The sequence below is a fragment of the Oreochromis niloticus genome, linkage group LG7 (assembly GCF_001858045.2).
Source record: "Oreochromis niloticus isolate F11D_XX linkage group LG7, O_niloticus_UMD_NMBU, whole genome shotgun sequence".
In the NCBI taxonomy this organism is placed as follows: domain Eukaryota; kingdom Metazoa; phylum Chordata; class Actinopteri; order Cichliformes; family Cichlidae; genus Oreochromis; species Oreochromis niloticus.
In genome coordinates this window covers 18,043,620-18,066,331 of record NC_031972.2, presented here as the reverse complement: position 1 = coordinate 18,066,331, position 22,712 = coordinate 18,043,620, and the positions used below count along the sequence as shown (strand labels likewise).

Sequence of the window (22,712 nt, the reverse complement as noted above, 5' to 3'; positions counted from 1 at the left end):
AGTTGCTGGTAATCAGTAGTAATCTTTTGGATAGAGGGTTTTAAACCAAAGAGAAGCAAATTTTAGTTTGAAGATGAATGTTTCCTGTTCACAGTTTCCATCACCAGTGAATGTCATCACTGTCCAACAACCACGCCGACTTGTCACAGAATACAAATTTTGTGACAGGGGGCCAACACCATCTGTTATATAAACTTTCCAGTGGATGATCTTTGACATTGCTTTCTTCTAAGAACTGTCTTGTTTTAGCTGTTTTTAAATCAGTAACAACAGAACCCTAGTTACAGTTTTTACTTTTAACCATTTCAGGCTGACATCCCTAATCGATTTGAGATGAAGCTACACAGGAACAACATCTTTGAAGAGTCTTACCGTCGAATCATGTCACTAAAGAGGCCAGATGTTTTGAAGGCACGTCTATGGATCGAGTTTGAATCGGAGAAAGGACTAGACTACGGTGGTGTGGCCAGAGAGTGGTTTTTCCTCTTATCTAAGGAGATGTTCAATCCTTATTACGGCCTTTTTGAATACTCTGCAACGTAAGTGTCTGCTCGTTTGTGTGTGCCTCCTTTAAGAGCTGTTTTTGAGACTGAAGAAAGGCGTTGAACCCTTGTGAATTCAACAGGATATCACACACCACTCAGGACATAGTGTTACACAAAGCTAGTCGTAAAGGAACCATTCTTTCTGTTCTGAGCCATGAAAACATCCATCTCTACTCATTTAAATGAGTTGGCTGTTGAGGGGCAGTGCTGCCGTGTCATCCCCATGAGAGTTGTGAAAGTTTCCTTTTACTTTGATTAGCTTTTCCTCTTATTCAAAAAGCCAACGTCAAACAAGGGCTTCCCACACACAACACGCATTAAGGTGGTCAAAGTGTCTTATGTTGTACCGTCATCAATATGTAATGACTTTGTTCTCACATATTTTTGACATGAAGTACCCAAAGAAAATAAATGGTGACATTTAAGGGCAAACAATTGAAAATTTTAAATGGAAAAAGTAGTCCATAGATGTGGTTACATGAAAAGATGTCTCCACTCCACTGTTCCTACTTTTGTGTTTTGTGTTGTTTTTTTCCCCCTATTTTTATTACAATTCTTTTCTAAATGCCTCACTTTAGTAATGTGTATGCATTTAAACGCCTAATCTTATGAAATCGATATTACTGTCAAATGTGAGCATGAAATCCCTTTCTTCATCTGTGCTCATGTCTTTCCAGGGACAACTACACTCTCCAAATTAATCCCAACTCTGGCCTATGCAATGAGGATCACCTCTCCTATTTCAAGTTCATCGGGCGTGTTGCTGGAATGGCCGTGTTTCATGGAAAGCTGCTGGATGGTAGGCGACTTGATTGTAGAGGATCGTTTTTGATATTACAAAGTTAGCACAGAATGTTAAAGCACTCTGTCAGTTGTGTTTTTAAACGTGTTGTAGAATGTAGAAAATAAAAGTGATGTTGATGATTATCATCATGTTTTGGGGGGTTTTGTGCCTCTTTTCAGGTTTTTTCATCCGACCATTCTATAAGATGATGCTAGGAAAACAGATCTCTCTTAAAGACATGGAGTCTGTGGTAAGGTTTCTTTTTGCACTACAGAGCCAGTGAGTTTGGATCTGTGAAATATTTATTCCTTGAACTTGCTTTACTAAAATAAATAAATATATTTTTGATTAGCTTTCTTTGGAACAGTTTTGCATTGATGAAGTAAAACTCTTCTTTCTCACAAGTGAAGGCCAATGAATTCTTTAATTTTCTTTGTGTCTAATAGGACAGTGAGTACTACAACTCTCTAAAGTGGATTCTGGAGAATGATCCCACTGAGCTGGACTTGAGGTTTTGCATTGATGAGGACAATTTTGGGCAGGTGTGCAGGCATCGAAGCAGTCACTTTTAATCAGTTAAAACCTCATTTTAATTTCAGTATACTAATGTTATTGCGTATCAGAAGAAAACTCGCCTTTTATTTAATCCTTCAGACCTACCAGGTTGACTTGAAGCCCAGTGGCTCAGACATGGTGGTCACCAATGACAACAAGAAGGAATACATAGAGTAAGTATTTTTATTTTCATGTCATCCGTTGACTCATATTTATGAACAAAATTGCAATCATATGCTCATCTACAATAATAATAAATATGAATTTTCCCTCTGTCAGTCTGGTCATTCAGTGGAGATTTGTCAATCGGGTCCAGAAGCAGATGAACGCTTTCTTGGAGGTATTTATGTACGCTTACCACTCGAGGGCAATGTGGCCACTGATTTTTAGTTAGTTTACCTAAGCCTTTGGGGGGGCTGTAGCTTAAGAGGCAGGTCATCTGCTAATCGAAAGGTTGGTGGTTCGATCCCTGGCTGCTCCAGTCTGCATGCATAATATCCTTGGCCAAGATACTAACCCGAAGTTGCTTTCCGATGCAACTATCAGAGTATGAATGTGTGTGAATGTTAGATAGAAAGCACTTACATAAACAAAGCATAGAAAAGTGCTTGTGTGAATGGTTGTTGTATAGAGCACTTTAAGTGCTCAGGCAAAGTAGAAAAGCGCTATAGAAGAAATAGTCCATTTTACCATTACTTAGTTTAAGAGTTGAATTTAAATTCTTCTAAAGCTGCTTACTTGTTATTATAATTCCTTTTGTTTAATTTTCAGGGCTTCACTGAGCTCATTCAAATAGATCTGATCAAGATCTTTGATGAAAACGAACTGGAGGTATGAATATCTTTCTAGTAAAGCTAAAAAAAAATGTTTAACTTATTATCCAGTGGGTAAAATTAATATCAAGATGGGGGGTTTTTTTGTTTTGTTTTTTTAAATTAAAATACTACTTGTGTGAGAATATTTTATCCTACTCTTAAGCTGCTTTGTCATCTTTAGACTGTCCTAAGTAACCTTGCTTGCTGGGACACTTATTATAGACCGTTTATTTAAGGCTATACCTGGAAGATTCGTTAAAATTTTTAAGGGTTTATTTTATGGTAAAATGTGGCACTGGGTGTAAATGCTGTCTAACTTCACCCCCGTCTCTCTGTAGCTGCTCATGTGTGGTCTGGGTGACGTTGACGTCAACGACTGGAGACAACACACCGTTTACAAGAATGGCTACTGTCCCAATCACCCCGTCATACAGTGGTTCTGGAAGGTATGCTCATTACTCAGTTACACAGTTCGAGACTCATAACTGGATGCAGCAGAAGCATTTAAACTATGTTAGTCTACGCGTTTCTGGACGTTTCATCATAAAAGCACGTTTCCCTCCATCTGGCCTGCGAGTGGAAGTTGCTGGCCTCGTTTTTGAAGATCAAAGTCTGTTTGGAAGAACAGGCTTGTTTGCTCTGATGAAAGAGGCTAAAGTGGTACCTGCCCCTGGTTATCATTTGTCTTGACTTGAGCGTTAACACACTCACACAGCAAACACACACTAGCCACAGTGACTGCTGTGTCCTGTCATCTGATTAAAGGCTCCGACCGCTTCTGTTTAATTTTGTGTCGTCACTTTTTCCTTTGATGTTTTTTCTTTTTTTGTGTGTGTTCAAATGTACATTTATACTCTGCGTATATTTGTGAGGACACTCATTGACATAAACATACCCTTACCTCTTGCCAATTAGTTAACAACTAGTTTAATAACTCACTGTTAACCCTAAAATGCAGTCCAGCAGTTCTTTGAAGGTCACAAAATGAGGACCGTCCATGTCCTCACTTTCCCAAATGTCCTCACGTCAGAGATCTAAAACTTCATCCCCACACAGACGTGCACAAAGGCAAGATTGCAAAACTATATGCAGAAACTTTCTTCAAATATCATTTTGTGTTGAGTTGATGGGAAAGCATTAATAAAGAGAGTGTTATTTATTTTTTTGATTGAAAAATTTTGTTGACTTTTTGGAAATTGAAATGTTCCTCTCTCGTCAGGTTGTCTTGTTGATGGATGCTGAAAAAAGAATTCGACTCCTCCAGTTTGTCACAGGAACATCACGAGTGCCCATGAATGGTTTTGCTGAGCTTTATGGTACGTGACCTAAGCAGATAAGTTTGGTGTTTGTGTGGTGTTTTCTACTTTTGTAGCAGTGTTAGCATATGCTTGGCCAGAACAAGATGCAACAAGGTCACAAAAATCCTTTTCTAACAAATTGTGGTCCAAAGATTGAGTAAATGCAATTCCACACATAAAAAGAGATGTCAAGATTTGCTAAGTTGTAAAATGTCACATTGATTTGTTTAAAAAAAAAAAAAAAAAAAATCCTTTGTTTTAGATTCAGTAAATATCCAAAGGCTTTCCTGCAGCCAAGGTCTTAAAGGGTTTAATTTGTCCTCGTGTGTGCATCAAGAGTGGAATCATAATTGTTTCTCCCGTTGTGCCAGGTTCTAATGGTCCTCAGCTGTTCACCATCGAGCAGTGGGGAACACCAGATAAGTTGCCAAGAGCTCACACATGGTATGTCACTGCTACACACACTCACAGAACAACAAAGCTGAGAGTCTGCAGCTGTGCTAGCAGCTCTGTGAAGCTGCACAGTGGTGCTTGGCAAAAAAATCTGACATGCTTTCAGTGACAGTCCTAGCAGGCACTTAAAGCTAAACTGATGGGAATGTCAGCTGGGCAGAGTTTTTGTCACATGCAAGGTAAAAGTGTGCATGGTACCAGTTAGTGTGAAGACATTCATTTTTATGTTTTTGCCCCCTGGTGACCACATTAAACTTGGCAGTAATATTCTTGGTTTTCAGTTTGTCGGTCATCCAGTCCAATGTTCAGTGTGTGTGCGGTCTGTGTTCTTCTCTTTAGCATCACGGACTGAATTTGTATATTTTTTTTGTAGCCACGCAGGAGAAGGTATGAGCTAAATCGTACTTGTGAGCTTATTTCTCAAATACATTGTAGCACTATTGCCACTGTTTTATATGCTGCCATAGTATTTGAAGCCCTTTTGTATGTGAAAGATTTACACAAGTCTTGTACAGAGGTTAACTGCATATTTGCAGTTCTTCCTATAGTCTCATATGACAGACAGACTGGTGCGGCGTCAATGGTCATGTGGAGATTGTACTGGTCTGTCATGGTAAGAAGTGAAGCTGTTGATGTACTGGTCGCTCTACATTCCTAACCTTAACTATGATCATGAGCTGTGGGGTAGGGCTTTAATAATGAGACGGGGTGAGGGTTTTCTCTGAATTACTGTAGGATCTTTAACTTACAGTAAAAAGTGCCTCAAGGCAACTATTTGGCGCTATAAAAATGAAAATGACTTGAGTGATCCCTGTGGATGATATGACATTGCCTCATACAGAACCAAAAAATTTAATTAATTAATTTATTATAAATGTTACCTTTTTCTTTTCCAGTTTTAACCGCTTGGATCTACCAACCTATGAATCATTTGAAGACCTGAGAGAGAAGCTCCTGATGGCCGTCGAGAACGCGCAGGGCTTCGAGGGAGTCGACTAGAACGGCTCCCTCCAACCGCATCCAACCCTCCAACGATAAGACAAAATGAAACAGGGATGTCAAACCAGCTGCTGTAGCAGTTCTGTGCAAGCATGTTGTACTGTAATGCCTGACTGCGAGCCACCTCCACTGCACGGTGGTTCGAGACTGTACAGCGACTTGTCGAGCCAATATGCCTACGTCTTTATATCTTTTAAGTCTGGGTAGGTCCCTCCTTTTAAGGTGCTGGGGAAAGGAAGGGAGTGTCGCACTGTTTCGAATGCTGAATTCTGTTATCCACAGGCATGAGCAATGAATGACAGGAGCTGGCCCCTGATCCGCTGTTTCTTCCCCCTCTACCCTCGTCCTGTGAAAATCTACAGTGCTGGAAAACACCAATGCATTTCAATAGCTCCTTTATGTACACTATAGCACAGTATTTGCACCGCCTTCTACAGAGGGGTGCTTCGCATGGCCTTAATCTGGCTTCTACATGCACTATTTCTCTAAGAAACTGCAACGGCACTATGATCACAACACTCTCAAATCCTTAGACCAACACCAGATTACCTTAGGAATGCTAGCCAATCACATTTCAGGAAATTGGCCACGCCCCTCCGTAGAGCCTTGTCTGCACTGTGTGATCAGAGATCACCATGCAGCCTTTTTGTAGAATAAAGTTTTCTTTTTTTTCAGCCACTAATAATGATTCAAAGATGGGGGATGAGTTCCCAGAGATAGGAAATTCTTTTTTTTTTCCTTAAAAAAAAAAACCATTTTGTCATCATGGAACAAGTTTTCTTTTGAACATTTGGTATAACTCTTCCAGGAAAGTACTCTCAGTGTATTTGTACTGATGAACAATTGTTCTTTACTATTTTGACAACTATATATGACATGGTGTGTGAAGTGAAAATCTGGCTAGTCTGGGAAATGATTAATCCATATCATTTGTTACAGTGATAGCAAATGTGTTTAATAAAACTGTTTTTATTGTAGTGCTTTGAGAGCAGCATGAAACTGTATCTTGTGTTTGCTACGTAATAATTTGGAAGTGTAATTGATCTTGAGGTTGGGGAGGGAAAACTTAAAATTAAGGGGGGGGGTAGTTTCTCTAAGACGTCACGATTACATTAATATTCTCATGCCTGTTGCTGTTCATAATGCTGTAAATTGTACTTGAGGCGAGATTTAAAAACAATTTTAAGTTCTTTCATGATTATATGAATATATGTATGTATGTATGTATTACATTTAACAGAAGTATTACTGATCAACACTAAAATGAAGCTGTGTGTGTGTGTGTGTGTGTGCGTGGATGTTTGAGAGAAAAGCTGTGATCCCCACTGAATATAAAGCAGCACGTTTCTTACAAGGAAAAGAAGTGTTTTCTTTTTTTCTTATCTTGTTTCTCTTTTTCTAACACTATTGAACCTAAAGGGCACTTTATAGATCACTCTGAGGTCATGTCGCCTGTTATGTCTCTTGTCATTTACTTGAATGTGATTTCCCCCTCCCACCCTCTCTTATTCAAAGCACTCACTTGGTGCAATATGTGGTCTGTAAATCTGGGCTACTGCTACAAAAAGTTGACAGAAATGAAGCTGAGCCTTCACATCTTTTAATATTCTTTTATCTCTTCCTTTTTCCCCTTTCTCTACATTTCCCTCCCTTCTGTTTCTTCCGGTTTGTGATCCCAACACTCAGACTGACTCTACAGTTTTGTTTTTGTTTTGTTTTTTTTAAACAAACGAGGGTTAATATCATTTTGTTCACAGTTCGCTGATTTCTGCAACTCTTTGTGGTTCATTTAATTTCAGTCAAATAAAAATCTGACTTCTCACACACTGTGTTGTTTAATCATTCAAGATCTGACTTTCCTTAAAAACGAGGTGGAAGAGCCGTGAAACGGACACTGTTTACTGTTTCAATAAAGCCCCTTTGGAGAAATCTGCTCAAGTGCACGAGCATCCTGTACATTTTGGATAAATCGTCAGCCTATAGTTGTGCATGTGCTTCTTATAAATGTGAAAGGTTGGATCGTATGGCTTAAGTCCTCCATAACACCTGCACGACTCCCTTGAAAATGAAAGTTTGCTGAGCTTTTTTGCTTCAAAGTTGCAATTTGCATCAATAATGAATCAAAAACTGTAAAAATATAATAAATTACAATATGCTAGTAAGGATTATTCAGTGTAATTGGTACTTTGACTAATCGTGCCAGAACTACAACTACATATTCCTCAAATTTTAAATGCCCCAATGTGCAGTGTGTAAAATTGATTGCCTTACAGATTTGAGGGTTTTTTTTTTTTTTTTGCATGTTTGTTACTCTTACATATTTCAGATCAAACAAATGTTGATATTAGTCAGAAAAAATAACTTCTTAAATGATGATTTCATTTATTAAGGAAAACAATTGCCTCCAGTGTTTAATGACAGATTAACTGTCATTAAATTTAAATTTCACTAGCCACACCCAGGCCTGATTACTGCCAGACCTGATCAATCATGAAATCATTTAAACAGAACCTGTCTGACAAAGTGAAGTAGACTAAAAGACCTCGAAAAGCATCCTGCCATGACCTAAAGGAGCTGAAGAACAGATCAGAAATCAAACCACTGGCTGAAGCTTTGGAACTGCTGCCATTGCTGATTAGACATTTGTGTTGAACAGCTGAACAGGTGTACCTAATAAAGGGGCTGGTGAGTGTATTTTTAACATGTAATCAGAGACTTTTTCTAACTTTATTACTGACTGATCATTCATACAAATTTGGGTGGATAAATATGCCCCTATATTTTAATTTATCGTATTTTAACTCATTTGATGACCTTCCTCAGAAATAACCGTCTCTTAAAGTGTATCAGTTCAGCACTTCTGCCAACTTACTTCACTCACACAAGTTTGCAAAGTTTTCAGAAATCTTTGTAATCCCAGATGAAGCGCTGCTGCTCTTTTTTTTTTTTTTTTTTTTTTTTTTTCCACCTACATTCTTCAATTCTAACTATTTCTATTCAGTTTCCAGGTATCTGTGCTTTTTTTTTTTTTTTTTTTTTTTTTTTAACTGAAAATTTGTCTGCATCGACAAATAATCGAAACTTACTACCATCTTTCTCTCTCTCTCTCTCTGTGTGTATGTGTGCACGTGGGCGGTGAAGGGACCTCAGTTCATTCACACAGGCAATCTAAGAGTTATCAGCTTCAAGGACGAGCAAATAAAAGCCACCCTGCCAGTCCGGGGACATTTTATCAAGCCCTCCTACCCTCAATCTGGTCACAAACAAACCAAAAGCCAACTTTTCTCCTGTAGCTCCTTATAAACGCTTTCACTCACTTTAAAAAAAAAAATCACAGGTATTATTGAAACAGGTTTGTTTTGTTCTTGTAGATGTACATGAACTTTTAATGGATTTGATTTCAGGTTAAACACTTGTTTCTGAGTAAAACACTGGACCGTTCATGTAAAGCTGTTTTCAGTGTCATACAGGCCTTTGTTAACCTTGCATTACAACAGTGAACTTAAAAGCCTGTCAAGTTCATGCACGCTGTTAATCTCAGTTTGGTAAAAAACTGTATGAATTACATCTAATTACATGTAGGTTTTATATTTAAAATTATAAACAAGTACTTTAGCCATTTATCCATCACTTTAATTAATTCAATCTCAATTTCATTTTTCAATTCAATTTAATCTACATTTCGGCGAGTACTGTACGTGTAACTCTACTATCGCAGCAAATAACTTTTAGCTAACTCTTGTGACCTTTGACACTTGTGGGATTCGTGTGGTTTAGCCAGTAACTGTTCATTCACCTGGCAGCTATTGCAGATTAAGTTGTGACCTTAGAACTGATGTTTTTGGTCATGAATAAATTAGGAACTTCAAAGTTTGGTGTTTAAAACCAAGAACATATGAAACAGCACATTGCAGTATGAGTATTTTAGATTCCTACCTCCAACAAAAATAAATTTCATTTCCACCAAACTGCTTTATTTGCTTGGGAGCAGCACCAGTCTTAAGTTTGTTATTGCTGAGCTCAAAGTGACTTTCAGTGAATCCTGATTATTAAGGCCCTGACCAGGTGTTTTTTTTTTTTTTTTTTTTTTTTAAAGTCTCCCCTCCACCTTCTACCTCTGGTCAGGGTCGATCAATACTTCCCCCGTAGCTTATCACTAATGTGCAACTGGCTGTTTGTCCAAACTCTGCTCTGTCTACATAAAGACTTGGATGGGACAGCCCTGAACCCAAATGCACCACGGATCACTTCACGAACCTGCAGCTGCGGACGCTCTACTGGACTTAAAACTGGCATTAACAAAGAGACACTGGCACGAGAAGGAAGACCGAGAGTAGAAGAGAAAAAGAGTAGCTGCAGGGAAAAGTGCAACTATTGAGTATGAATGAATCTGGAAAGACCTTTTGAAAATTAAGGTGAGTAGGCATTTCCCTCCTATAGGTCTGAAGCATTTAATGTTTGAATGAACAGTTTAAATTGTAAAGAGCTCTGATGGACCCTCGCCTGTGCCGATTCAGCTCAGATGTGTTTAACATTAAAAGTAGACTGAAAACTCATTCAAGCTCATTTGGCATACAGCCTGACCCAGTCTTTAATTTCATCATTTTAAAGAAGTTAAGGTAAACTTGGTAATTGAGTCTCACATGGGTCTTTCTTTGTCTCCTTCACACACACAGGTGCACACAGCTGCAGTCATCCCCACAATCAGTTAGGAAAAAAAAGACTAGACTGGACTTTGGACATACTGGATAAGCCTAGAATATTTACATGACACTATGGCTTTTTTTTTTTTTCTTTTCCTTCAAAATCTGTTATTGTCTGTTTTTACTGCTTTAAAAAAAAAAAAAAAAAATTGGCCAAGTATAAACTGCACAATTTATTTAATCTGGATTTTTCTTTCCTGATTTTACACTTTTCCCCCGTTTTGTTTCACCAGGTCACCCATCCACCACTTTGCACCAACAGCGCCTCTGTCTGCAGAAAACCTTGTCCTCCAGAGCTGTGGAGTGTGACAATGGTGTTTGTTTCCTCTCCGTCAAACGCCATTATCACACTAAATAGCTACAGTGTGAAAAGCACCTCGGCGCATTCCTTCACTTTTGGGTTTAAGTGTTTTGTTTTTTGTTTTTTAAATAAATCCTCCTGTTTTAAATTTGTTGTTCACACTGTAAAGCAAGACTGTATGTCAGCTGTGCCAATGGCTCTGTGCACACTACACCAGAGCAGGAGATGGAAATAGACATTTGGTGTGTTTATGCATCGTATGTGATGCTGAGCCTCTGAGTGTGGCCTACTTTCTTTTTGGATTCAAGGTGCTAATTTGCTGCTAGAGACCTTAAAACAGGCCTTGGTTTACTACTACTGCTGATGCCAGATTTGTAAATGTAACGCCTATTGCACATTTGTCTCTCTGTTTACCATAAATAAAGTGCTTTTGATTTGTTGCTGACAGAGGTTCACATTTCACGGACGCCTTCAAGACCAAGCGGAGAACAAACATACGCAGGAATTTGTATTCCTTCTAGTAATGTTGACTCACCGTCTTTCACCTGTCCTACCACGCACATGCGAAAGAAATCAAACATTTGCAACCTCAGTGCCACGTCAGCAATGTGGGTCAGGGGTCTGAAAGGTAGAAGTGAGGAGTGATCAGAGGCATGTTGTATAAAGACTGTTTTAGACTGCAGCTGAATAGCTGGAATACTCCTGGGATCATATAGCCTCTCAATGTCAGGTTAATGTGGTATTATAGGGTTCACTCGACGTGCCTTTCCCTATACATGCACTGAATGTGGGTAGCTGGAGGACTTTTATACCACTAAAGTCTAACTTAGAAATACTGAGAGACGCTCACAGCTGCTCACTTCTACATACATTCAAGTGATACATCAACTTTATGGGTAAAAATGTCTTTGTTTTGTGTCCAGAGTTGGATCATGATGTCATTCTAAATCAGTTACATGAACAAATAAAATGTAACATTAAACTGGATACATGTTCATCAATTATTTGCCAGTTTGCAAAGCGAACACACACACACAAAAAACAAAACACACCCATTCGTACAACCTAACTTAAAGACATTTCATCTAATCAATCAATAAAAAGTCCATTAATTTAATGAACTAATAGTTTGAAAATATCCCAGGAGTAGAAAAACAAGAGGAAATTGTTCCTCGCTCATCAGTCAAGACATCACAGTTCATCGACAGTCTTGTCAGCTGCAGCTGCTGCTTGTGCTACATTTATTACCTTTAAAAGGTCTCCTAAAATCTAAAAAGTTTATAGAAACTGTCCATAAAACTCTGCAGGATTCAGTCCAAAGTGAATCACGCGAATCACTAAAAAAAGAAAAGGTAACAGATTCAATTGATAATCAAATCCTTAGTCCAGCATTCTCCTCCTGTTATGACTTCCCCTTAACTACTGGGCCAAATGTTTTCTTCTTGGGTGCAGTGGAGCTCTGGGATTTGGATTTTGGAGCAGATGCTGGCTTTTTGGCTTTGGGCTGCAGGGATTTGAGACCTAGCATCTCACAGTACACATTACACAGATGCAAGGCCTTAAACTGGTCTATGAAGGAGGTGCCACAGTTTCCTTTGAATCCCTTGTATCTACAAAGAAAAAAATAACATTCAGAGATCAGTTAGTGCAAATTCACAGTTTGCACATAGAGTGTGTTTGGTCTCAATAAAATGTACATACTCACCCTTTCTTACAGGTGGCTATTCCCACATCAGTAAGCTTCATGCCAACTCCTGAAAAGCAACAAATCACATAGATGTTTAGATTTCTAACCTGCAAAGAAATAGTTCCCACAAAAAAATGATTTTTTACAATTTTATTTGAATTGTTTTCCCGACCTTGCATGTCAGTAACCAGCAGGTTGCCGTCAGTTTTTTGGTAAACCCAGTGCTGGAAAGCACAGCATTTCTGTCCTGCCTCTGAATCACGCCTCATCAGGTTGATCTCTTTGCCGTCCTTGACTGAATATTTAACAAAGTCCCCGATCAGCTCCTCTTCCAGCGTGGCGTAGGGGATGTCATTCGACGGACGGTGAATCAGGTAGATGGGAATTATCCTGGTGAATGCCCCAAACAAAGTAGCTCCGATTAAAAGCGAATTAATGTAGTGAAGAAATGATAACGAGCTTATCAAACGTGTCACTCACTCTGGGATGTCTCCGAAGGCTTCGGTGGACTGAGCAGCAGCAGTGTAAGCTTTGATGTACTCTCTTGCTGTGTTCTGGACCTGGCATTCCTGCAGAGCATCAAAAATAAATGAAATAATAAAATGAAACAGAATGAAGTGAACTGAATCGATTGGTGAGAATTTTATTTTTTAATCCAACTTTTAACACACATACAAAGAAAAAATTTGCAGTATGTATTCTGTAGAACAGCATACTATTACAGACACTTTGGAGTTGTAAACTAAGTATAGTGTCATTATGGTGCATGTAGGTAAAGACAAAAGTAAAACTTTCTTTGTAGTCTGGTAAAAGAGCACTTTTCACCTTTCCTTTATGGCGTTATGGCAGATTTTTTTACTTAATACAAGATATTTTAGCTTGAAATAAGTGGAAAAATCTGCCAATGAAACAAGTGAAAATTGTCTAGTTTTTTTCTAGTTTTAAGATTTACTGTCTTGAAACAAGTTCCTTTAGCTTACTGAAATGTTGCCCTTTAGCTGATTCTGTCTTATTTTAAGTGTAATGAGATGATTTTGACTAGAAATAAGACAAATACTCTTGGTAAGATTTTGAGTTTTTGCAGTGTAGCTGTCAAATACTGTGGTGTACTGGGCTTAGCTGCAGTTAAAGTTGGGCCAAGAGGTCCGTTTTGCAGTGTTTGGTGATTAAAATTCAAGTGTGGTCTAGCAGCTTAAAACAAATGTGCTAGTGCTACTTAGCATGTCTCCCTCACAGTCAAGAGTCACTTCAGTCTCCAGAAAAAGGATGATAGCAACAACCATAGAGCTAATCATATATAGACTGTGTATAAAATGTAGCTGAGTTCCTGTTATGAAGATTTACCCTGAGCTTTAACACTGTCACTACCTTACTGTTTTGAAACTGGACACAATTAGTCCAAATTAGGTTTTGCAGTCAGATAACAACTAACGACAACTCACTTGGCCACCATAGTGGACGTGTGACAGTGTAGAGCAGGGGTGCCCAATCCCAGTCCTCAAGAGCTACTGTCCTGCAGCTTTTAGATGCATCCCTACTCCAACACAGCTGAATCAAATAGTTGGATTACCAATTCGGCATGCCATCAAGTCTGGCAAATCAAGTCGCGCTCAACGACTGGGATTGGGCACCTCTGGTGTAGAGTCACATCACTAAGTCCCCAGCCACACTTAAGAACGGTCTAAAACCATTGGGCAACCGCGGGTCATTAGGGAAAAAGAGGTATGCTCCAACCAGCTGGTGAGTGGTTGCTGAGATTGATAGCCCCAGTAACAAAGGCTTAGAGATTAGTCAGTGAGCTCCTAACAACCACAGCTGCTAGGGAGAAAACGTGTTCACCAGTCAGCTGACAAAAACCTTCTTTTGACTGATTTGATCGCTGGCTGATTGCGACAGTTCTAACATGATAACATGGAAGATGCTAACATGTCTGTAAACATGCCAACTGCAGCACTGAGACATGACTTTTACTTTGATTCTGGTTCATGTTGTATTTTCTCAAAGTTTGCCACTGCATGGCTACAGCTTAGCAAGTGCTAGCACACAAGTCAGCATCTTCCATGCAAACTACAGGTGACTGCACCAATATGCTAGCAACCAAAGCAATCACAAGGTTTTTGTTGCAGTGCCATCTTTCCATCAGCCACCAGGTGCAATAACCTTAAAATATGATCTGCTTTGTCCTCCTTTTTGACTCTAATGGAGACCCTCATTTCCAAAATTAGCCTCATGTTTTACTTAGTAAATTTGAAACTAGTGACCGGGGCTAGATATCATCAGGAGAGTTAGCGAGGGCGTAGTGCAAAGGGAGCTGAGGGCTGTTTTCCTACAGTCTTCTATAATCTCATAATTACTCCTTGAGCCATGAAGAATTACTACAGACTAACTGTGATTTTCGTACCTCCACAGCCAAGGTGAAGTTCTTCTGAACAAGCTCTTCATTGTTCTTGGTCCCATAGCTGATAGCATTGTGCACTTTGAGCACACAGGAGTGACCTGGCAGTAACAGGGGTATCTGACCCGCATGCAGCTTGGTCCGGAAAGCCCGCCGATGCATGCCCTCCCCAAAGTGTTCCTTTTCGGTGATCATACTGATAGGATGGCTGTCTCCAAAGTATTGATCGGATAAGAAATCGTCTTTGAACAAGAGTCTGGAGAAGTGGGCGTCCTCTTCTTCACTACTAACCTCAACAGGGTCAGCTGGGGAGGAAAAAAATACAGACACAATACTACATCTGGGGTCTTCTTTTTAAAGCCCAGCTGTAGAAAGTAACATGCTCCTAGATCTTAACTCACATGAAACGGTTTTTGGAGCTAGAGGGATGACAATCTCACTGAGCACTGTAAAATAACGGGGAAAATAAAAAAAAATGTAGTTTTCATTTATATACATCATGTAAACGTTTTAAAAATTTTCACTTTCAAAAATGAGCTACATTTCTTTGTTACCTTCATATGTGAGCAGGTAGTCCAGGCTGACTGAGCCATGTAAGCTGCTGAGCTGGCAGAGGTACTTGCCCAGATCTTTGTGAGAAGCATTGCTGATGGTCAGGGACACTCTGCTCTCGTCCCCTGCACTTCAGACAAAGGGACAGTGTTACTCAGTAGAAGAAAACAGACAGTTGCAAAGCAGCTTGCAGATACAAAGCAGCTGCAGGGAAGCTAAACCAGCTCGGTAGGACATTATTATTGCTAAAAATGACATAAAAGTCATATGAATTACCTTCTTTTCATCTCAACCAGGACAGTACCCTCTCTGCTCCAGGTCACAGTGTAGGCCGAAGTTACAGCAGCAAACTGACACCACAGGCACAGACTCTGGGGGTCACCACTCACTGCCACTGCCTGGATAGGCTTCACCACCTTGGGCTCTGCAGATATTATGATAGGCTTTAATAATGCCATGTGAAATATGTGTTTCCATGCAGAGGACTAGCTGTTTAATCAATTCCCGTACCTTCCTTGGGTGGAATCCTCTGTTTGACCACTTCACTGTACGCCTTCTTACGAGTTCCTCCAACATCAGTCTTGAGCTCAGCTTCCTTTCCTTTTGCTGACACGTCTGACTTTGGTAGTTTAGACTCCAAAATGCTCACAGTCTTCCCAAACTTATTCTCTGACAGACGTCGCCTTTTAACCACATCATCATTCAGAGGACTTGTAAAGTTCTTTGGCTGGTGGCCCTTATTGTCTGTGGGATGTGGAGGTTGTTCTCCCTCTGACGCTTTAGCCTCCGATTGCTGCTGGGACTTTATTTCGGCTACATCTGGCTGTTCGCTTTCCTTTTGAGCTTTGCCAGCTTTGGCACCCAACTTAGATTCGAACAGCTCGATTCTTCCTTTTGCAGTCTTTGATTTTGCTCCATTCTCCACTTCAGCCAGTGGCTCCCCCGGCGCTGTATTCTGACCATGTTTCTTTTTCTTCTTGCCGTGTGGCTTGCTTGTTGCCTTCTCAGTTACTACACCTGCCTCAATAACCAATGTGGCCTCCTTGGCCTCAAGTCCAGATTGACTGTTCTCACTGCTATGATTTTCTCCAATAGTAGGGTGAGTGTCTTGCTGGTTGGAGGTCTGCTGAGCGGAAACACGGTGACATTTGCTTTCCTGTTTTTTGGAAGGTTGGGTGAAATGATGATGACCAGACGATTTATCCTTTTTGGATCGTGTTTTTCCCTCTGAGGTGTTCTTGTGGGTTTTGTGAGGCATCTTTTCAGTCTTTTTATGAGTCAGATCAACCTTCTCCGATTTAATAGCTTTGGCTTTTACAGGCTTGGAGACAAATGGATCATAAATATCTAAAGTGATGCATGCAATGTGTTTCTCTTTTGAAATGAAGAAATTTTCAGCGGGGATAGGGATGAAGTTTTCTAGTTCCCTATTGAAGTCATCAATCTCCTCAAATATTGTCTTTCTAGAAAAGAAAGAGTCTACAGTGTCACTAGTTTTCAAGCCTTGTAGTCCCTCTGGTGAAGATCTCTCAGCAGTCTTTGTCGTATTCTGCTTTTCATGAATCAACTCCTCACCGCCTTCCAGAGATGCTTTGTTAGTAATTCCATCCGAGGTTGGCAAGAGAGCGCTCTGTCTTACTTGATTGCAACTGTTGTTATTGAGAGAGCCTTTCAAACAAATCTGATCACCTTCCAAACTGCTGCTTGTCCTACAGTTGAGGGAAGGGCCAATACTCACTGGAGCTAAGGGCATAATAAATGTGGGACTAGCCCTCTGCGCCTCCACCTGACGTGCTCTATCAAGGTCTGGCAAAGTGTCAATAGACACGCGGTTGTCAGCATTAAAATGCAGGCTAGGTTGTGTGTCTCCACCTGGCACGTTTGAGTCTGTCAGAGCGTCCGGGGTGAGGACACTACGATCAGTTATTGATTTGTTTTCATCCCTATTAACCTCAAATCGCCCACAGCTCAGTTTAGCTTCCGGCTCGGCCACTGAGCCCAGCTGGACAAGCCTGTGTTCATCTGTCACTTCACACAGTCTATCTCCAATGGGCTGATAAAGAAAAGGACAAAGAACAACAAAGTGTTAAACTGAGAATTAAAGAAAGTTCTCTTTCAATTTCCTCTATGGCTGCACATAGACGAACACAGAACACTGTAACAGTGCTTTTAATACGCTGCCTTAGGGTTCAGTATCAGGCAATTACATTAAAGACTGATCAGATATTTTTCATTTCAGCACGTACCTTTCTATAGAGCCAAAAATCAGACGTTTATAAAACACCATGCTTCTATACCCAATCCACCAGTCCATATGTCCTGCATGCAACTGGAACCTTGACTGTCAGTGTTAAAGACTCTACCTCCAGCTGCAATTGCACCTCTAAGTCAACCAAAAGCAGTGTCCTAGCCCCAAGAACCTGTCAGGGTCCTGATCGGGGCTTTTTAAAGGAGATGTGGTGGAAATGGGTGTGTCAAAGGGTGCGTACAAATAGAGAGAGGGCAATGGAGAGTCGTGTTTCAGTTTTCAGCTGTGCTCTCCTCTCACCCTGACACGCCAAGGATGCATGCTATTATCACTGGACTCTCAGCTATTATTAGGTGCCATTTCTGTCAATCCAAAGTTTTCCTCTTAGGCACTCATTTTTCCCTCAGCACCCACAGCTGTCAGTCTTTGAGGTTGGGAGCCAAACGACTTATCCAATCAAGGCTGTGGGTGCAAGGACTTGGTTGCAAACTGAATGGCTCCAATCCAAAGCAAGCCGACAATGCTCGCGAGCCTGGTGTGTGGTGACATACGTGGATTTTATATTCAGCGCAACTCATGACTGGCTTAGTGATATTAAAGGTATGACAACGACGACAAGGACAAGAGCAGGAATGTTTTTTAACTTTGTGCCTGTGTTTCAAAAGGGCATGACTGATTTGTCTGCTGGCCAACGATGCTGTTGGCCATCATGCAAACAGACAGACTGGAAAGAGTTGCACACATCCCCCAAGCACGACTGCAAAATATTCTGTAATAGTTCATGTTTTCACTTCATGCTGATCACAAACTTTCACCTCTCAAGTGTTCAAATATCTACCATCTTACCTCCTTGGTTATTAAATCTGTAGGAGGGTCCAAATCTGTATCTTCTATTATACTCAGTACGACTGGGGTTTTTTCATCGCTGATGAAACTTTCTGTGTCCTGGGACTCTGCACATTCATCAAACGGAGAGAGGTCCAGATCAGCAGAAGTAGATCCAGACATCAGTGTAACCACAGTTGCATCTGCTGTGTTTTCTCCTGAAAAGGCCACCGTTGTACCAGGTGCACCTCTGGATGGGGAGCACTTGTCTCCCTGTGTGGTGGGTGTTGGATTGCATAAGGATTCAGCCCCCTCTGTGTGATGGGGTTCGAGTCCTGTAGAGTCGAGGCACAAAGAGAGACAGCCTTGCCCAGAGTGGATGGAGCTCTCTGAGATGTTTTGTGTGCTTAGAGGTTGATCCTGCACACCCATTTGTGCCTTAGCTGTTGTTTCTAGATTGTGTCCTTCTTTCACAGTCTCTGCTTCTGTATGAGTATTTACCTCTGATAGGGCCTGTGTCAATGCATCTATTTCAGCCCCTATTTCTGAAAAGGCTGATGTGAAGTCCTCTGATGGAGCTGCAATGATCCCAGTCCAATCTGAGAGAGCACTTGCCCAGCTGTCTACTGATGACCACCTCTCAATTGGTGGCCCCCAACCTTTGGTGTCATCGCCCGTCCAGCCAATCCCCTTGCTACCTTCAGGGTTGTAATGTGAAACCTGTGTCTCTCTTGGGGAACAAGACAAGTGACTGGCAGGAGCGAGAGCTTCTTGGATCACAGAGTGATGCATCTTGTCCAAAACATCCCGATCTTCTGTATCATCACCAGCCAGATACTGATGTGCGTCCTGCCAGACCTCCATAGGGCTGTTGCCGCGCGGGGGGGTTGCTCCAGTGACCTCTGCTTTTCTTTGTCTCTCATCATTTAGAGACATAAAGTATGCCTCACAAGCATTTACAGCAGGTGTTCTTAGCCCCAAGTGTTCACTCACGTCTGGCTCATTATTCTCTGTGGATTGTTCCTCACAAGAGCTGTGATGACATCCTGTCACGCCTGATGAATCACACATCAGTACATGTTTATCACAGTTAGGGTTCACTTGTTCCCCACTTGTTTGTGATAATGGCTGGTATTCAGAACATTTAATCTCACCGGGAGCTATACTTGGGCTTCGAATGAAGTCCTGCGTGTCACTTTCAAAGATATAAAGATCTGACAAAGGCGCTACAGCCGTATCGCTATCTGAACTGTCTGACTGAGGTGATAACGACCTTAATAATGGAGGTTTGTTTTCAGAGCTGAAACTGGGACTGGAGTAGGGGACAGTGACAGACAGCTCCATCAAACCTTCAAGTGTGAGTGACACAGCCCCAAAAGATTCAGGTGGAGTATGTCGTTCCATGAGAGGAGAAGAAGCAGATTCAGGCTGAGGTAAAATGAGGTCCTGACAGAGTTGAGGTATTAGAGGTGATTTCCTTCCTGACTGGCTCAAACAGTGCTGAACCCTGAAATTGTCATCCGTTGGTGAAGCCTCTGAGGAAAGCGAAAACTGCTCTGATACATTTTGGATGGACGATAAAGACTTTAGGCTGTGTGGGTCTGCAGAAACATGTAGTGTGGATTTATCGGTGGTGTCTGAAAGACAGTGCGCAGTCTCTGTTCCTGGTTCTTGTGCAGACAGCTTGTCTACTGTGGGACTGTGCATAACCGAGTCAAAATCCAAAGTCTGACTGTCTGTCAGAGCCGGCTGACTTTGGCTGTCTGCGCAAGGAAGTGAGGCGTCCATGGGGACTTCTAGTCGAGCGTCTCGGGGAGGTTGTCAAAAAACTGACAGCAACATGAGGCCGACAAAGTTTTGTGTACAGTGACAGATTTGTTGCACCTTCTGTCATTATTCCATCCCAGAGTACATTTGGATCCTTGTTTATCTAATTCAGTATCTGCAAAGTGACACACTAGGTTAGCATAAAATTCAAATAAATAAACAGTTAAAATGCAAAGATGTGAAAGAGAATCTCTGGCTTGAGTCTTATGTTTGAATTTACTTCCTTGAAGTATCTGAAGCAAAAGCTACTATCTCCTTTTAGCTGTCAGTTTGCATTTTGCTTATCTAAGCAGCAGGAGATGGTTCATTCAGTGGCATGTTGCATCTATTTCAAGGACGTTTAAGACACACTTGACATATCTTATCAACAGGAAGCCTTCCTGCCATTACTTCTTTGTTGATAAAGAAGTCTGCCTCGTGATGCTTTTCTTGTTGCCAGTGGAAGATTGTGCTCTCTAAAGTCTATTTTCTTGAATAGTCAAGTGGTGGTGAAATGTGCATTGACTACATTATCAATATACTATTTACCTGATGAACAGAAGCGTTACTTACACACTGAGGAAACCATTTAAAAAAAGGTGCAAAGTTGGGATTCTTTGTGAAAACAAAAAAAGTTAATTAAAAATTTAATGATTATTGCTAACATGATACCTGATGTTCATGAAGCTACAGGGAAAGTACCATCTCTGGTCTGTATAGTTAGTTAAAGCCCTTCACATTTATCTAAATTTGTTGTACAGCAATACCTCACTACAGCAGCAATTATTTGGTGTCTCTACGTGACTTTAACATCGAAGATGCCTCTTAAAATGCCATTGCAGACAATCCGACACACTTGCAGCGGGCATTATATGAAGTGTTGATGGTGGAGACTTTAAATCATGCACGCTGATATACAAGATTTCTGGAGGGGAGGTAGTGGCACAGACACTGGAAAAATACCAGAACATCTTTACCCGTGACCTGCATTTGTCACATTCATTCCTGCTGCACGCAAGGACACGTCGCACAGCCCTCCACCTCAGATGTTTACTATGAAATTCAAATCCTACCTACTCTGAGTTTATTGACAAACTTCTATTTGAAACTGATTTCACAATGATTTTAGACAGAAAAAAAAAGATCAGGGTTAAAAACACCAATATTATTTTTTTCTATGTCACAATAAAGCCAGTTAATCTGATGAATGACCTTAATACCAACCAAAGTAAATTCCTTTTTTTTTTCTTGATCTCCTTGATCAAGAAAAAAATGTCGTACATTTTTTAACCCCACATTTAGACTTTGTTAAGATATGACAGTACATTTCACTCTTGCACATGCAATTCAAAGCAGTTTTGGTGGCAGGATTGAATGGTGTAATGTAAATGTGTTTGGGTTTGAATTCTTCTTGTGGATCTTCCAAAATAAAACCAACCTCAGCCAAATAACCTCCCCAAGTGTGCTGCATCTTGAAAGTGTCTCTATTTTCAATCTTTTGCCTGAAAAGCTTTTGAACAAAGTTTTGATAATATCAGCACAGGCTGCCTTAAAATGTAAGAGTTCCCTGACAGTCACATATTAAAAATGAAGAGGGAAATGAAAACCGAAATAATTCACATAAAGGAATCAATTCAGATTTTTGACCAAGCGTGTCGTGTGTATCGTGTAGCACAGCGGAGTTTATGCGTCCACCTATCCAGATGAAGTGTGACTGTCCACGTTTACCATTCCAAAGAAAGCCACAAACAAATGTCTAACAAGTCATGACACAGGTGAATCATAAAGGATAAAAGTATAACTATTACTCAAGGCATTAAAACAGTTGTCTATCTGGTGAGGTGGGGGGGATTTCCAGCCATGCAAGTAGTACGTACCCTTTTGATAGCTGTATGGTTGAGAATATAGACCTATGATGTAGGACTTCAGTACAAGCATAGGCAGAGCTGGCGGTCTCGGGGTGTGAGTCTATTTTTAAATGTTGTCTCCCCACAAGTACAAAGTCGGTTATCTGATATAGTGGACATGTGCCGATCTAACACTCGATATCTATATTTACAGGCCGTTTCAATGATGGCCTACTTTACAGACTGAAGACTTGAGTTGCGGTTGTTTAATTGTCTGTTTGATTTCTTTGATTTCTTGTTCAAATCATTTTTATCCTCAATTATAGATTCTGATTACAGGAAAAAAAAATCTTAAAATCTTGTGTGTTTCTGTCCCATCCCCAATAACCCCAGTTTACAGCAGTATTTAAATAAAAAACAGATATTACACATATAATAAAATACAGCATATACTATTTCAGTTATTTTAATGTAATTAAAATTCCTGTCTGATTAAACTGTGCTAGCAGCACACCTTTAACAATGAGGGCCATTTTCCTTGAGAAATTAATACCTCTTCAACTACTCTGGCAAAGCTACAATGCCCTGTTTTCAGTGGTGAAGAGTTCGGGGAAACGAAACAAATTATCTTTTGAGATGTGGATTCAGAGAGTGATCGTCTTATAGTGCTATACCATACTCATCGTATGCTAAATGCGAAGAAAGAATCTGAAGACCGATGACTCAGTTGGTTACTTTAGGACAGCGATGTCAAATTCAATTTAAATCATGGACCACATACTTTGTTCTTAGGTGGGCCGGACTGGTTAAACCACTCTTTCTATCAGCCCAAAGAAGTTTAACTACTCATTTACTCTCAAATATATCTTTATATAGGAAAACAGAAATTCAAAATGTAC

At 40.4% G+C, this 22,712-nt stretch overlaps 2 protein-coding genes and 1 long non-coding RNA gene across 8 annotated transcripts in view; 2 read left to right on the top strand and 1 right to left on the bottom strand.

The window, feature by feature from the left end:
- Positions 1 to 7,273, top strand: part of nedd4l (NEDD4 like E3 ubiquitin protein ligase) — a 43,468-nt gene extending 36,195 nt beyond the window's left edge. For all 5 annotated transcript variants that reach the window (XM_013275199.3, XM_013275198.3, XM_013275196.3 and 2 more), the window contains 11 exons: positions 310 to 539; positions 1,223 to 1,344; positions 1,509 to 1,579; positions 1,776 to 1,871; positions 1,984 to 2,057; positions 2,164 to 2,224; positions 2,656 to 2,715; positions 3,038 to 3,145; positions 3,919 to 4,015; positions 4,369 to 4,441; positions 5,347 to 7,273. In XM_013275199.3, coding sequence (XP_013130653.1) covers positions 310 to 539; positions 1,223 to 1,344; positions 1,509 to 1,579; positions 1,776 to 1,871; positions 1,984 to 2,057; positions 2,164 to 2,224; positions 2,656 to 2,715; positions 3,038 to 3,145; positions 3,919 to 4,015; positions 4,369 to 4,441; positions 5,347 to 5,449 — 1,095 coding nt within the window. In that variant the 3' untranslated portion in view covers positions 5,450 to 7,273. The remainder of the gene's footprint in view (positions 1 to 309; positions 540 to 1,222; positions 1,345 to 1,508; positions 1,580 to 1,775; positions 1,872 to 1,983; positions 2,058 to 2,163; positions 2,225 to 2,655; positions 2,716 to 3,037; positions 3,146 to 3,918; positions 4,016 to 4,368; positions 4,442 to 5,346) is intronic.
- Positions 7,274 to 8,417: 1,144 nt separating this feature from the next.
- LOC112847572 (uncharacterized) lies at positions 8,418 to 11,040 on the top strand. Its single transcript, XR_003221182.1, has 2 exons — positions 8,418 to 8,786; positions 9,655 to 11,040. It is a non-coding gene; the product is annotated as an uncharacterized LOC112847572 (long non-coding RNA).
- Positions 11,041 to 11,188: 148 nt separating this feature from the next.
- Positions 11,189 to 21,902, bottom strand: alpk2 (alpha-kinase 2). 2 transcript variants are annotated; one of them, XM_005456274.3, is made up of 10 exons: positions 18,182 to 20,102; positions 15,598 to 17,140; positions 15,364 to 15,511; positions 15,090 to 15,217; positions 14,937 to 14,981; positions 14,542 to 14,840; positions 12,621 to 12,709; positions 12,313 to 12,530; positions 12,159 to 12,207; positions 11,189 to 12,063 (listed from the first exon to the last, which is right to left on the bottom strand). In XM_005456274.3, exons 1-10 carry the CDS (start codon positions 19,946 to 19,948, stop codon positions 11,856 to 11,858), a joined length of 4,494 nt encoding a protein of 1,497 aa, XP_005456331.1. In that variant the 5' UTR covers positions 19,949 to 20,102; the 3' UTR covers positions 11,189 to 11,855. The 2 variants fall into 2 exon arrangements, with proteins under 2 accessions (XP_005456331.1, XP_005456332.1); XM_005456275.4 differs by lacking the exons at positions 11,189 to 12,063; positions 12,159 to 12,207; positions 12,313 to 12,530; positions 12,621 to 12,709 and adding an exon at positions 21,844 to 21,902 and having other exon boundaries at positions 14,739 to 14,981.
- Positions 21,903 to 22,712: the final 810 nt, after the last annotated feature.

What these genes read in the sequence shown, in the direction of transcription:
- alpk2 (XM_005456274.3), bottom strand. Translation starts at nt 19,948, where the DNA reads ATGGACGCCTCACTTCCTTGCGCAGACAGCCAAAGTCAGCCGGCTCTG. An exon ending in CTACCTGCTCACATATGAAG is followed by an intron (nt 14,982 to 15,089) that starts GTAACAAAGAAA and finishes GTTATTTTACAG; the next exon opens with TGCTCAGTGAGATTGTCATC. An exon ending in GCCTTCGGAGACATCCCAGA is followed by an intron (nt 12,531 to 12,620) that starts GTGAGTGACACG and finishes GGCATTCACCAG; the next exon opens with GATAATTCCCATCTACCTGA.